The 15,621-nt window shown below is 44.8% G+C and overlaps 1 protein-coding gene across 1 annotated transcript in view; it reads left to right on the forward strand.

Annotated features, from left to right (window-relative positions):
- SIAE (sialic acid acetylesterase) overlaps positions 1-15,621 on the forward strand; it is a 35,100-nt gene that overhangs the window by 13,238 nt on the left and 6,241 nt on the right. Inside the window, exons 4-7 of the mRNA XM_087828474.1 lie at positions 8,367-8,505; positions 10,001-10,178; positions 11,541-11,650; positions 12,188-12,321. Of these exons, the coding sequence (XP_087684600.1) occupies positions 8,367-8,505; positions 10,001-10,178; positions 11,541-11,650; positions 12,188-12,321 (561 nt within the window). The remainder of the gene's footprint in view (positions 1-8,366; positions 8,506-10,000; positions 10,179-11,540; positions 11,651-12,187; positions 12,322-15,621) is intronic.

Here is a 15,621-nt window from a genome sequence, read left to right on the forward strand (position 1 = left end):
CCGGGCGTGGCTCAGTGGTTGAGCGTTGACCTAGGCTCCAGGCGATCAGGGTTCGATTCCCGGTCAGGGCACATGCACGGGTTGCGGGCTCGATCCCCACTTGGGGGTGTGCAGGAGGCAGCCAATCAATGACTCATCATTGGTGTTTCTATCTCTCTCTCTCCCTCTCCTTTCCTCTCTCTGAAATCAATAAAGATATATTTAAAAAAAGAAAGATTCAAAACAGCCTAGAATAAGGAGAGTGGATTTCTACATAGGGTGTGCTGGGGTTAGTGCTTTGGGCCTCAGTTGTTGTTGCTTCATTTGTTTAGTGGCAGCTATCTGGTTTAAAAGTAAGGGAGACCATTGTTTCATTTAACTTAGGATCAGGACTGGATGGTGTAATTAACAAGTTCATGGGCTGTATTCAAAGTATATCAGCTTAAAATATTGCTGAAAGGTTAGTTAATATTTTTTACTCAATATCAGTGCTCCAGAGAAACTAGTTGAGTTCTTTGGCACATTTGAAATTGGGATTGAATTTTTTTTTTGCTTATCTGTATTTTCTGATTTTTCAAATAATCATGAAATAACTATAATTTTTATTTTATTTTTAAAATATATCTTTATTGATTTCAGAGAGAGAAAGGGAGAGGCAGAGAGAGAGACAGAAACATCAATGATGAGAGAGTCATTGATCGGCTGCCTCCTGCACACCCCCCACTGGGGATCGAGCCCACAACCCGGGCATGTATCCTGATTGGGAATCGAACCCCAATCTCCTGGATCCTAGGTCGATGCTCAACCACTGAGCCATGCCCGGCTGGGCAATAACTATAATTTTTAAAGGAAAGTTTAAAAAATAAGAAATTGGTATTGACTTAACTAATGTCTTAAATATCTATCACAGGCTCAGTTTACAATAAAGAGGCACATTACATAAGTAAGAATCTTAGGAATAAATAATTTGCATTGATTGACATTAATATGTCCTGTATACTTGTTTCCTTTTGATACCGGACAAACTGGGGAGGGCGTCCCCTTTCCCACTTGGTGCTGCTGGGGGAAATATCTTGAGAAAAATTATTTTCTGAGACTTGCATGGGAGAACGAGTGATTTTTATTTGCATGGAAGGAAATCCCTGTTTCTAAATTCCCATCTCCCTTGGTCCAATCATAGAAGAAGTGTAGCTGGGGTTTCAGTAAAGCTAGAAGCAAAGCCTTTGTCCAGACTGTCCTTTCCATGTTGGAGCTGGGTCCAGTATAGCACCAGGCTAGTTGCCTTCCTTTTATTAGTCCACTGCACATGGGGGTCCACATGGCCAAAGACCATGTGGGTGAAAGCCAAGAAGCCAAGCATGGGCCATGAGCCAGACATGCCAAGAGGACCTGAGCGTAAGAGCACAAGAGAGGGAGCTTCTTTGTTCAGGGAATTAAGTATCCCAAATCTTCTCGGGCTTGCAGTGGCCACCCCCATTCTGGCTAACCATCTGTGTCCTCAGGTGTGATTGACAGTCAAGTACCTTCCCTAGTCATTGTGTCCCTGGGCATGTGTCTGTTTTCCCTTTGTCCAGTCCCTTTTCCCCAGTATTTTACAGGGAACATGCCTATAATGTCTGGCCTTTCCTTTGCTTTTTTTCCTATTATTAATAATTAGCTAATTACAACAGTATCATTTTAATAGGTTAAGAACTTGAAAAGATTATTGTTTCCCCTAGCTCTTTCTCTAAAACTCAGTTTCTTTTCAAGCTGATTTTTATTTTCCTGCCTTCCTTTTATTATCTACTGCTCTGTCTTTGAGAAATAATTAAATTTGAGATTTAAAAATCTCTACGACTAGACCATGATCTCAATTAATTTCATTTTTTTTAAATTTAAAATTGAGTCCTTTAACATACTTTATGATTTCTTATTTTGCTTATTTCTTATTTTGATTCTGTTGCTTCTGCCACTTAGTTTCTTTTTTTTAAAACTAATTACTGAATAATGCTACTAAAAGATTGTACTCTGGACCTATCTACTTCATTTCATTATTAGTTTTCTAATACAAAATCTAAATTCTTGCATTTATGTCTCCCTAACCAACATTTTGTTTTTTCTAGCTTCCTGCCCTACTTAAATATATGGAAACCTTTTGAATGTAAATGTTTATTAAAATGAACTTTAACTGGACTCCCTTTTAACATAAGTAAATGGAAGTAAAAGGAGAGTATTATGCTAAGTGAAACAAGCCATTCAGAGAAAGACAAGTGTCACATGATCTCACTTACATGTGGAATCATATGAACAAAATAAACTGATGAACAAAATAGATCCAGAGACATGGAAGCATGGGACAGACTGACGAATCTCAGAGGGAATCGGGGGTGTGGGGGAGAGATTAACCAAAGAACTTTTATGCATAGATGCATGGCCCAAGGACACAGACAATGGTACGGTGAGGGCCTGGGGTGGGGGGTCAGCGGGGGGAAATAAAGGGGACATCTGTAATACTTTCAACAATAAAGATATATGGTTTTGTATAGAGATGGAATTGCTGTTAACTCATTAAGGAAAACAGTACTTTCCTAATGCTTTAATTACAGTTCTCTGTTTGCAAAGAAAGGCATGGACCAGATCTGGTTTTATTTATATAGTCAAGTTCTCAATAGCAGTCTATGCCAGGGGATCTCATCCCATTTTCTGTTGAGCTAAATCAGATTGTTCCCAGTGGAAATTGGATTCTTCCACAGGATTACAAGGAAAGCATTCCAAGGACCCATGCATGGGAGATTGTGGGGTGGGAAATTTATTTGGGAAGGCTGCCCTGCGTTTCCAGTGTTCTATCTCCCTCAGTCCCACCATGGAAGAAGTCCAGCTGTGTCTTCAGCAAGGCCAAGACAAAGGCCAGTGTCCAGAGTTTCTGTTTCATAGTAAAGCTTAGTCCTGTGGAGCCCGCATGGTCTGCCGTGGTCCTGGTTGGGGGGGGGGAGGGGACGCAGAGAGAAAGGAGGGGGGCGGAGAGAAACTCGAATGAAAAGAGCTCTTCTTTGTTTCCCTGGGGTTATGACCAGGAGCTTTTTCAAAATAACCAACTCACCAAGCCTTTGTGGGCTTCTAATGGATCTACCCCTTGACCGATGATCCCTTTTCCAGGTTAGACTGACAGGCCTCTATGGTCAAACACCATTTTGACTTCTATTGTGCATGTGCTTGCCTCGCCCTGCCCCTCTTCCCCAATCTGGTACTGTAGAGGGAAAGGGAGGGGTGTTAATCCTTGGTGGGGCATTGCTGAGATCCCCTGGGGGGGTGGTTGGTGAAGCCGTAGCTTCCTGGCTAGGCAAACAGGTTCAGTGTCCAGATCCCTTTGCTTCCTGCCTTAATATCTAGCTACCTGCGGGAACAAGAGTTTGATTGTTAAAAGTGAAGACATTCTTTCTGCCTAGAATTTACTCTTTAGCATCTTCTTTATTAAATGAAGACTACAAGCTCTGAAACGTAAGAAAATAGCAAAAAGATTCCACCTGATGCAACCAAGTGATAATTCTTTATTTTTTGGTTTTAAATCATGCATTTAGTTTGTATAACAGCATTTTAGGTGCTGACAGTACCAAAAGCCAAGTTTTCTAGTCTAACATTCTGTAGAACTTTATTTTTGATCAAAAGGATACTGTACGTGACTCCTCCAATATTCCTTTTGCTCCTTTCTCCCCAAGACCCCCCCTCAACACACACACACACACACACACATACACGAAGTGTCTGTGTCTTTTTCTGTTTCTCCCTCCATGTGACTTTTCCGAGGAGGTAAGATTTCCACTATAACTACCACTCTGCACATTCAAATGAAGGAAATGGCAGATTGTATGCCCATCTTGTTGTTAGGGTAAAGTGGAATTTTTAAGTTGAGTGTTATTTATAACACTGAGTGAGATGTTTATAAATGGAGAAAAGTCTAAATGTTCATCTGTCGCCTCCTAAGACAGGGTAGGTCTTAAAACTTGGGTGTTTTTACTTAAGTTCGGAAGAAGATGGCCAGTGTTAGGAAACCCATATTCGATATCTTGGCAATCCCCACATTCCTACTTTACAAGTAGAGAAATTAAAGTTCCCAAAGAGACGGCTTAATAGCACATTCCAATAAAAAGATTCATAGAAGTAATGATGGATGGCTTATTTATAGTAATTCCCTCAACTTTAAAACTGCTGTATTATACTGGAGTAGTGATATGGTTGTAATTAACCTAGTTATTAAGAATAGGAAAGGAGCAAAGGGAAGGCCAAAGAGTATAGACATACCATTTGGGCAACTTCTCCAGGAAGCTAGAGCTTTATACTCCCCAGGGAGCCACCAGTCCATATCCCCGAAGATCCCTGGGGGAAGGGACTGGACAGGGAGGAAAACAGATGCATGCCCAGTAAAGTTGGGGTGACACTGGGAAGGTACTTGCCTGTCAGTCACACCTGGGAACAGGTAATTGGCCAGAATGGGTATGGCCACCCAAGGGCACAAAATTTGGAATATTTAACCCCCTAAATAAAGAAATTCCCTTTCTTGATTCCTCTTGGCATGCTAGGCTCATGGTTCATGCTCGGCTCTCCTGTATTTGCTCACAGGGCCCACAGCCATGTGGAACCCCACACGCAGTGGGCTGATGGGCCCGGTTCCAACAGGGAAAAAGCTCTGGACACTGGCCTTGCTCCCAGCGTTCCTGAAACCTCAGCTACACTTCTGTGACTGGAAGGGGACTTTGGAAACCCAGGGACGTAACTCCATGCAAATAAAAATCACCCATCCTTCCTCCTGTGCGAGACTCAGAAAATTCTTTTTCTCAAGATATCATAAGGACCCCTCCCCCAGCACCCAGTGGGGAAGAGGAGACCCCAGTTTCCTTGATAACAGTAGAAGGTGAATACAGAACCCACATTCGCTCAGTTATTGCCTGCCTCCCTCCCTCTCCCTTTCTCCCTCTCTCTTTCTCCCTCCCTCTCTCTCTTTCTCCCTCTCTCTCTCCCTCTCTCTTTCTGTCTCTCTCTCTCCCTCTCTCTCTCTCTCCCTGTCTCCCTCCCTCTTTCTCTCTCTCTCTCTCCCTCCCTCTTTCTCTCTCTCTCCCTCCCTCTTTCTCTCTCTCTCCCTCCCTCTTTCTCTCTCTCTCCCTCTCTCCCTCCCTCTTTCTCTCTCTCTCTCCCTCTCTCTCCCTCTCTCCCTCCCTCTTTCTCTCTCTCTCTTTCTCTCTCCTTCCCTCCCTCCCTCCCTCCCTCCCTCCCTCCCTCCCTCCCTCCCTCCCTCCCTCCCTCCCTCCCTCTCTTCCTCTCTCTCCCTCTCTCTCCCTCTCTCTCCCTCTTTCTCCCTCCGTCCCTCTCTCCTGCTCTCTTCCTCTCTCCCCCTCCCCCTCTCTTGTCTCACCAACCCCCCCTTGCTCCCCATGCAGACCCCCTGCCAGGATCCTCTGAGGAAATAGATTCTTGACGTTTCTCCATTAATTCAAGAACGCCCGTAAAGGTTGCACTCTGAACGCCGGGAGCAGCTGCGGTGAAGGCGAGCTGCGGTCCCTGGGGAGGCGGCCGCTCCCTCTTGGCGCAGCAGCCTTAATGACTTCAAATGCCTCGCTGTGCATTTACATCCTCATTTAAATACTTGGTAGAAAAATAATTACACTGAGGTGTTTGATGAGATGAAATTTGATCTCAGCAGATGGAGCAGGGCTTCCCCTTTCATCAGCAGGGAAACCAAGTGTCATTTAAATGAAAATCTTCCGGAAATCTCTTTATTTCTAAGTTTGTTGCCAATATCCCTAAGGAAATGCCTCCATCAGAAAGGCTTGCTGGTGCTGGGCAAGGGTGCCAGTTCCAGCAGTAACTGTCATCAGGTACAGCAAGAATTGTCTCCCACCCCCATTTTCGTTACCGCTTCCTGTGGCTTTCAGGGTTTGACTTGAAGTAATACACAAATGAGAATTTGAAAATGGAAGTTTTCAGGCAGTGTGTTAGATCCAGCTCTTTGCGCTGGTAACGCCATCGGAGAGCGCCAGCCACCCCGGCGTCGTTGGCCTTGCGGTACTCGACGGTGTGGCAGCGGGTGTAAGAGACAAGTGGCGTGCTCACCATGCTGCCAGCCCAAGCTGGCATCTCGCGCGACGAGGCACTTAAGTTCCCAGTCTCTGCGGAAGCGGGTGTGGGTGGGGAGAATGGAAGCAGAGCCATCCTTGTTTCCATGGAGGCAACAGCCGAGCCTTAGCACTCAGTGAAGGACTGAATTTCAAGGGAGCTGATTCTTTACAGGTACTTGCTGCTGAAAAATAATTTCCCTGCCAGAATGTACTGCGAGTGCATTAGCCTGACCTCACTTTTTAATGTTTATTTTACAGTAAACTTGCCAGGCATGATCCTGAACACACAGACCTGGATTTCCTATGGAATTTTCCTGAGACTGTGCAATCTGTGTCCTGACGGTGGGAAGACCAGTAACCCTGACAGGCTAGAGCTGCTGCTACCCGGGGAGCATTTCAGGCTGTGGCTTCCATTGTGACCCAAAGCACCATTTGTGTCTGGTCATCTTATTGGCCACAGCAGGCTCAGTGGCCAGTCAAGAGGCGATTCAGGGGGCAGCATATTTCAGTGCAATGCTCTGCGGGGCAATCTGGCAGCTTGATCATTTATCTTACAGCGTGGGCTGGAGGGCCAGCTGTATTCGCTGTGGTGGGCAGGAGGGAAGCGGGCCAGCTGCGCTCTCTGCGGCTAGTGGCCAATGGAAGGCATCCGGCCTCCTGCGCCTCAGCTGGAGCCCTTGTTCCCTGAGGCCAGTGATAACTGGGCTTCCTGACACTCCTGTTAGCCCTTTGTTTTGGGAAAACCAGAAGAGTCCAGGGGGATAGAGTGAAGGCAAAAAAGAACAAACACAAAGCAAAATAATGTATTTACGATATATTCTTTTTAAAATAAAATAAATAACTAAAAAATCAGGATTAAAGGAAATAGCACTTATGCATAAGCTCATAGGGGAAGGATGCCCAAGAGGACCAACAGTGAATCTACACAGTACAGACCACACACAGTCTTGTCCAGAAAAACTCCAAGTCCTTCCTGTTACACTCTCCGCGATGGGTGAGGGTTCATAAAGTGATTTGGGATAAAGTGATGTGTCTTTGGATGGACATTTTTCTTTGTTTAGTTTTTTGGGACTGTTCTCAGCATGCACCCTGAACACTAGTTTTCAAATGGACATTTTATCCCAAGCTTTTCCTTGGTGATTTGCTGAGACGCAGATGGGAACACAAGCATTTCGAGACCGATTTCAGTATGTTTCAGTAGTTCAGCGATCATTTCTCAGGTGTGTGTAGTATTTTTTTTAATACCCTTCTCTTATGTGGTATGGATTACACAAATCTACCTTCCCACAGCCATTTTGGCTCCATTTTTAAAAGAATTTAATGCCATGGCATAAGATAATTTTTCTGAATAGAAGTATTTTCATTTCAAGATATCACAGTGGTTTGACAGCTACTCTTCTGTAGTCTAAACCACTCCATTGTCTCTCTCATCGAACACAGACTTGCTCCTTGCGATCTCAGGTTTTATTGCATCTTACCTTCTCTGGGGACATGGTTCTTCAGGATCTCTTTTGGTCAGGGTGGATCAAGGTGACTCTCACCAGCCCACCATTGGCTCTTCATTTGATCTTGGCATACTGAAGGCTCAGAAGGAGGCCTGTGTTGACATAAGAAACATCCAAACCTGAGAATTTTTTGAGTTTATTTGAGCCAAACTCACAACAATTGCCAGGAAGCAAAATCCCAGTGGGTTGAGAAAACACTCGGAGAATGACAAAGGAGGAGAAGTGAGGAGGATTGCATGAAATCCATTGGTGGTAGGTCGATTAAGGGGGCGGGAGAAAGCTGAGTGAGGAAATACCTGGGATTAGATAAAGGTAAAGTAAAGAGACACATACTTTTACATTGGTGGGTACAGGATAGCTGATTAACATGTACATAGACATGGTATTTGGGGAACAACATAACCCTGAGGGGTTCCGTGGTCTCCCGCTCTGGCGCAGCAGATGTGCTGTAAGAGGTCTGGAAAAGGAGATTATTCTGACATTTCAAAGGCCTGTTATCTTAGAATCAAAAAGACAATAGACAGGCTCACGTCAGTAAAGACTGACCTTTGTCAAGGAAGCTGCAGGCCTAGGCCATGACCGGCTTTTAGTTCGGGATTTGTATGTTCAGACCATCCTGTATGGCCACTTTCCGTCCGAGTTTGTGGGGCCGCCGTGCTGGCCTCCCGAGCTTGCCAGGCTTAGTGTGTGGCCCCTTTTCGTCCACAGTTCGTAGTGTTTAAGAGGCAGTCGGATAGCTGACCACCCGCTAAGTTGGTTGGTGTAAGAGATGCCATTCCTCTTTCTTTTCCAGATACTTAATGCTACAAGTGAGCTGTCCAGCGCCACTGCCTACCAGTCGGTCCGCCTCCTCTCGGTGTCGCTCAGCCAGGCCGGTCAGGAGCTGGATGACCTCGCCGGCGCTGACTTGGAGTGGTCTAAGCCCACCCCAGGTGAGCGGGCGCCGGCTGTGCTGGGCCTCAGTGCCCAGGGGCAACCTGTGGTCCGGAATTTGGTTCTTACCTATTTATTATGACTCAACCCTCCTTTTTCATTCTTATTGGCTCTCCCCCCTATTCCTGATGGTAGCCGTTCCCTAGGTTTATTCCCAAGACTCCACTGCTGAGTCGTCTCCCTTGCTGTGAGCAGGTGACTCTGCCTTCAGCTTCACTGAACACATTGAGGCCATTCAGCGTGGCCTCTCTAGCGGCTCTCCCCCATGCCCAGTGTCCTCTTCTCTTCTCGTTCTCGCTTTGTTTCCCTGTCGGAACACAACTGCCTGGTGTCCTCTCATGGCTACCTCTGACGTGGCTCCTACTTCCTCCTGGGCCTTCTTTGCCCATCAGGCTCTATTTCTCCCCCCACTGTCCATTCAGCAGGAGATCCTTATTTCCTGCCACTCTGTGTGGCTCTGTACTAGGCCCCAAGAGGAGAGCAGTGAGCAGGACACAGTCACTACTCTCAGAGCTTAGCTTTTCTTAAATTATAATAAAACAAAGCAAACCTGAACATAACACCCTTCCATCACACAGGAGAACACTATGCGCAGAGGATTGTGGGAGCACCAGGAGGAGGCCAGTCTTTATTAGGCTTTTTATGATCTGCCTTTCATTTTATATCCATGTTTCTCCTTTTTATTAACTGTAGCCCCACCATCTAGAAGTGCCTGGCACCTAGTAGGCGCTCAGTCAATTTTAATTGACTTGAATTCCCGCTGTTACACTGTCGACTTTGTGAGTGCCAGGACTATACTGAATTTGGCTCTTGAGTAGCGCCAAGCCACTATCAGTGAGTGAGATGTGGTAGTTCTTTAATGCGATTGGGCTGAGTGACCCTGTCAGTTGCGCGTGTGTGTGCAAGGTCCCTCTTCATCAGCTTTCTTCTAACAGGGAAATTGCCGCCCTGGTTTGTGTTGGTTACTGGCCGTGTGGACACACGAGCTAGACTATGCTGAAAACCTAAACACCGGTTTTGTTGCTTTCCCTTTCAGTCAACCTTCCCATCACTTATTTGTCCATGTTTTCATTCCCATAGCTATAAAACTGGGTATAAAACTACCCAGGAAAAAAGACATTTCTCCTCTACATGCTTCCTGCTGGTTTATTCCCTTCCATGGAGCTCAGTGGGCACAGTGGCGAGGTGAAAGTAGAGGTGAGGGTGGCATAGGAGCCCAGTGGCCTGTCTGCCCCTCACCTATTGAGGAGGACTGTTGGCATTCTCAGGAACCTGTGAGTGAGAGGGGAGCAGGGGGGAGGTCTCCGTGCCTGGCGAGGGAGCTTGGGCTCTGCTAATGAGGTAATTGCCTCTCAGTCTTATCTCCTTTTGGAAATGCTTAGAAAGGCCCGCAAGGGATGATCCCCACCCATTCTTCTCATCTAGACCCATCTTGTACCTATAGTTTGCAGCCCTCTACTTTTTACCTGACTCTTCAACTGTTTTTCTGAACAGAAAACTTAGGCCATGGAAGTTTCGAGTACATGTCAGCAGTGTGCTGGCTCTTTGGGCGTTACCTGTACGACACTCTGCAGTATCCCATTGGGCTGATCTCCTCGTCATGGGGTGGGACACCCATTGAAGCCTGGTCATCTGAAAGGTCACTGAAAGCCTGTGGGGCCCCTAAGCAAAGGTAAGAAAGCATCCTCCAGTCTGGGAGAAAGCCTGCCAGCAAATTATATAAAAGAGAAGGATCATGGTCTCCTTTGGGGAGTCAAGTGTGTGCTGAATGTCCAAATATGTATTAACTTATTCCAGGAACAGGCAAGGTATTATTTTCACTGTCATCACCGCCACAGCCATCTAAAAACATTACAAGAAGCAATTGTGATTCTTTTTCTTAGTAATAATTATAGCTGATACTGAAAGCTTTATGCTGGAAAATGTTATAACCAGTTTATATATAGTAACTCATTTGATACAACAGTCTCTCGAAATGTAGATACTATCAAGGTATTGTGGCTCAGGATACTAGGTCTGAGAGCAGTATCAGGATGGGTAAGTGGCAAAGCCTGGTTTCAGTGTCCATGCTCTTAACCACCATCCTGTGTTGCTTATCAGAATAAACGGTATAACAGGAAGAACAAATATACATGTAATTGAAGAGACGTGTAGTATAGTGACTGTGGAAGCACACTTAGGAAAAACTGGCTCAGGAAGAATGCTTGGTGGTGGGGTGGGGGTGGGGGACGGGTTACTTAATAAAATCCTGCTACTCATGCTAAGGTAGAGATCAAATACGTGAACTGCTTCCACAGACATTGTCTCGTCAGTCCTCTGGGAGCCTCTGGGAGGAGGGTGGACTTAGCTTTCGTGCAGCTTGGGAAAAGCTGTGCCTGTGTGAGGATACTCAGTTTGGGAGCAGAAAGAATCAGCTGTGGGAAAGCAGGCGGGATCCAAAGCAGGCTTCCCAGATCTCTGAGGACATGGAAGGGGCAGTTCCAAGGGTGTGGGGAAGTGGGTATAAATTCATACAATTATTCTGCAGAGAAATTTAGCAACACATTGAAAGCCTTAAAAACATGTATCTTTTCACCCAGGAATTTCATTTCTGGGAATTTATCTTAAGGGAATACTTAAGTCTGTATGCAGTGATTAAGCTCTAAGAAAGAGAATCACGGCATTGCTTATAAGAGCAAAAAGTTTCAAACAATCTAAGTGTCCATTCATTGAGTACTAGTTAAATTAACTTATTGCCTGTGTGAGAGACTTGGAATAAAATATTTCCTCTCAGTTAAAGTGGTTTTAATGACCTTATCTGGAAACTGGGATGGCCTCACTGAACTCACTGAAAACTGACTGATACATTTATTCTGGGAAGAACCTGGAGGTGAAATTCAGAGACTGTTCACGTCTCCACGTGAACCAGAGTGGTGCAGTTTAATTCTTTGTTGCTTTCATCAGACGTGAAAGCTGGATAGACACCCAGCTCAGAGATCATAACGTGATCAATTGCTAGCTCTCTCATGACCCTTGTGCACCTTACTGATTTCAGGTTCATTTCATCGGATTCTGTAAGTGGTCCCAGGGCATACTCTGTTCTCTGGAATGCCATGATCCATCCACTACATAATATGACTCTGAAAGGTGTGATATGGTACCAGGGTGAGTATTCAATTTGCTATTTCTCCATTGTATTAGTTAGCTTTGCTGCATAACAAACCATCCTAGAATTTAGCTCACTATTCTGTAGTCTAGCAGGGTAGTTTTTCTCTCTGGGCTGCTTCGACTAGTTTTTGCTGGAATCTCTTACGTGTCTTTGGCCACCTGGCATGTCGTCTGATGGCTGGGTGACTTAGAATGGCCTCTCTTTCATGTGTGTTGACTGGGAGCTGTGTATCTGCTGCGGCCCCATGGTTCTCACGTGGCCTCCCATCCTTCAGCAAACTAGCTCAGACTTACTGTTTACATAGCAGTTTCAGGGTTCCAGGTGTATAAAGAGAGAACAAACCCCCAAGCTGAAGCTGAAGCACTTTGCAGGTCTGCTTGCATCTGTTTGCTGCTGCCCCGTTGGCCCGAGCAAGGCCAGTGCAGGGAGCCAGGAAGGCCCGCTCCCTAAGGGCATAGATAGAGGTTGGGGAATATTATGTGGCCGTTTTTGCATCTACTGCAAACTCCTCTCACAACTTGGACTGTTTCCAGGGGAGTCCAATGTAGATTTTAACAGGGACCTATACAATTGCACATTCCCTGCACTCATTGAGGACTGGCGCCAAACCTTCCATCGTGGCTCTCAGGGGCAGACAGAGCGGCTCTTCCCATTCGGATTCGTCCAGGTATGTGTTGAGGGGAGGAGAGCTTATGGACCTTGCCGTGGGGATGTGCTGTTGAGGTCTCTTTACTGGAATCCATATTTCTTTTTTCACCCTCATAGCCGCTGATCAAGAACTGAATGTAAGACTTAATTCATCTGTGTTCACTGATGGGACAATGAAATCTTTTTTAAAAGTTAGTAAGTAACTAATATTTCTTCCTGTTGAAAAAGCATTACATGTTTATTAAAGAAGTATTAAAACATGTAATGCTTTTTCAACAGGAAGAAATATTAGTAATTATTTATAATTCCATAATCCAGAAATAGGCAGACTTTTTTGCTCGTTCTTTTTGAAATAGGATCCATACTGTAGTACGGTACCATCTCTTGCTTTTCTTTCTCATAATGTCATATTGTGAACATTTTTCTCATGCCAGTAAATATTAATCTTAGGCACAATTTATAATGATTACAGAGTATTCTGAAATATGGTTCTATTATAACTTATTTAACTAGTCCTGACTAGATGGGCACTTAGGTTGCTTTACCCGTTTTGCTTTTATAAGCAGCAGCATGCTTCTGTTCCTTGTAGATAAATCTTTACCTGCACGCTTAATTATTTCCATAACATAAATTCCCAGAAATGAAATTGCTAGGTTAGATTGAATCCTCTTTAAGGCTCTAAACATGTTCCCAAATTTCTCTGTAGGAATTTATGGGTTTGTATAAATGTATACCCTTGGCAGCAATGTGGGGGAGTGTTCACTTCCCCACGCCCTCCCTAACTTGGCGGTATCCCTGCCACTCCTTAGAATGGTCCTCGTTCTCAAACTCCCAGCCCACTGCACATGCTCTTTGCCTGAAATACTCTTTCTCACCCATACTTTCCTAGCAAACTTTTAAATATCCTATAGGTCTCAGCCTTGATATCAGTTGGAAGCATACTTCTAATTAGTGGTAACTAGTCAAAAAGATTCTCTCTCAGCCTTGTCCAAAAGAAATAAACATATTTAACAAAATTCATAATTGCCTTGTCTCACCTATTAACACCTAGACTTAAGACCTAGACCTTAAGACCTAGACTTTTTAGTAGGATGGTAGTTCTGACTTTGCTGGAACATAGGAAATTAAACAAGTAAAATGTTATGAAAACAAGGCCCAACTCACCAGGTAATGATGGAATGGGCTTTGATATTTGAACTGGACATAACACTTCCAGACATCCTCTGGATGTCCACGATCCCTTCTTCCCACCATCTGCCCGTCTCCTCTACCTTGACCTACTTCACCATTTTTTTTTTTTTTTTTGGATAAAGATTTTTATAGACACTCTTTGCACTTATAACTACTTTACAATCATTTTCTTTCTTACATTTATTGTGACTTTGAAACAAGATTATTCTGCTCATTATTATCAAAATAGCAACTCCTGTCACAGTTCTGTGTTACTGTTGGCGGAAACTACATTTGGATTTGGAGGTACTTTTTTTGTCTCTTAGCCTGTGTACGTGGCAATTTAAATGTGACTCCAGCCAATTCAAGCTAGAAGTGTGTGCTGAATGCTTATGATGTGCTATGTACCATGTGAGGTGCTGGAAGCAGCACTCATCAGAGAGACCTTGTCCTGGCACTTAGGCCTTACAGTTTAGTAGAATCCCCTTAGCCTCTGGGGTCTAACTTTACACCATCAACAAAAATACGTTGGTTGCATGCAGAAAACTGAGACTATAACCATCCACCTTCAAAGGGAAATATCAGATCGGAGCTACCTTCAGATTGAGGCTAGTCTGCCTGGATTCTGATCCCAGCTCTAACATGTCTTTAGCTATGTGATTTTGAACAAAATATCAAACGCCTTTGATATTTTAAATATTGAGTTAATCCATGCAAAACCTGGCACCTGCCAGATGATGTGTTTGTTTTTATTAATGAAAGAAGTCAGAAAATCGGGAGGGACAGTGGTCTGTAAGGAAAGATGAAGTGCTGGGTTTGCAGTGATGGCTGCACTGACTGGAGCACAGTTAGAGGTGAAGGACCAAGCTCAGCGCATAGACCAGGGCCACACACGTGTCAGAGATGATTTGTCGGGAGGTGACCGGAAGCATGGTGGGGAAAGAGAACAGGAGGCTGGGGCCAGGAGTCCCTAGGATGATGCTTTCTTAGAAGGGGTTTGGAGGACCAGTGGAACAGACTGAAAACTACTGCAATATTTTATTTGTAAAGTCCTCCGAATGTGGCCACCTCTATATTCTTTGGTATTAAATGCCTTCAGAAGCAGCAGTGTTTCTACTAATCACCATGGGAGACTGAACATCGCCCTGCTGCAGCGCAGATCAGGAAAACAATTTGGTTGTGGAGGGTGCTAGTGCCCCCACATGGCCAGTATGCACTAGAGCATTAATGAAATGGGGTGGAGGATTGCTGCAGGAGTTCTCTGCAAAGCTGCCATTTCCAGAAGCCTCCCTTGGCATGAGTGACTGTTGTTAGCATTTCTCCCTGTTGGGCTTCAGGCTGATACCTACCCCAGGTCTTTCTGGTCGCTTTGTGGCTGTGATCCCCATCATGGCACTGACCGGTGAACATGGTTCCTCCTTCAGTCTCCTGGGTGCGTGTGGGAAGAAGTGGGTTGACTCGCAGATCTTTCTCTTCAATTTTCTAGTTTTCATTAGATACCATTGTGAAACTTCAGCACCTTTTATCGTTTCATAGACTAAAGCCAATTTGCATAAGAGATTTTAATAAGAGAATTGGAAATATCGCCTACATTGCATGTCATACCTGTTGACATAAGCATCCAGCCCTAGCCGGGTGGCTCAGTTGGTTGGAGCGTCATCCCGAGCACCAAAAGGTTGCAGGTTCAATTCCCCTTCAGAGCACATACCTAGGCAGCGAGTTCCATCCCTGGCTGGTGCATGTACGAGAGGCAACTGAAAATGTTTCTTTTTCGCATGGATGTTTCTCTGTCTCTTAAATCAATAAACATATCCTAGGGCGAGAATTAGAACAAAGTGCAAACCTGTGGAGAATTTCCATGAGTTTATTTGAATGAAACTGAAGACAATTGCTGGGAAGTAAAGTCTAAACGGATCTAGATTTGTTCCAGAGAATGGCAGTTTTGCAGCTTGATTTATGCATTAGCAAGGAGGAGATGTAAGGGGGTTGCAGGAAACCCATTAGTGGTAGGGTAAGGGGGCGGGAGAAAGCAAAGTGGGGAAACCTCTAGGGTTGGATAAAAAGTAAGCTGGAGAGACACGTACTTCTCCATTGGTGGGCACAGGATAGTTAATAACTAACATTTGCGGCCATAGGCATGGTATTCAGG

Source organism: Miniopterus natalensis, chromosome 20, assembly GCF_054644295.1.
Source record: "Miniopterus natalensis isolate mMinNat1 chromosome 20, mMinNat1.hap1, whole genome shotgun sequence".
Classification (NCBI taxonomy): Eukaryota; Metazoa; Chordata; class Mammalia; order Chiroptera; family Miniopteridae; genus Miniopterus; species Miniopterus natalensis.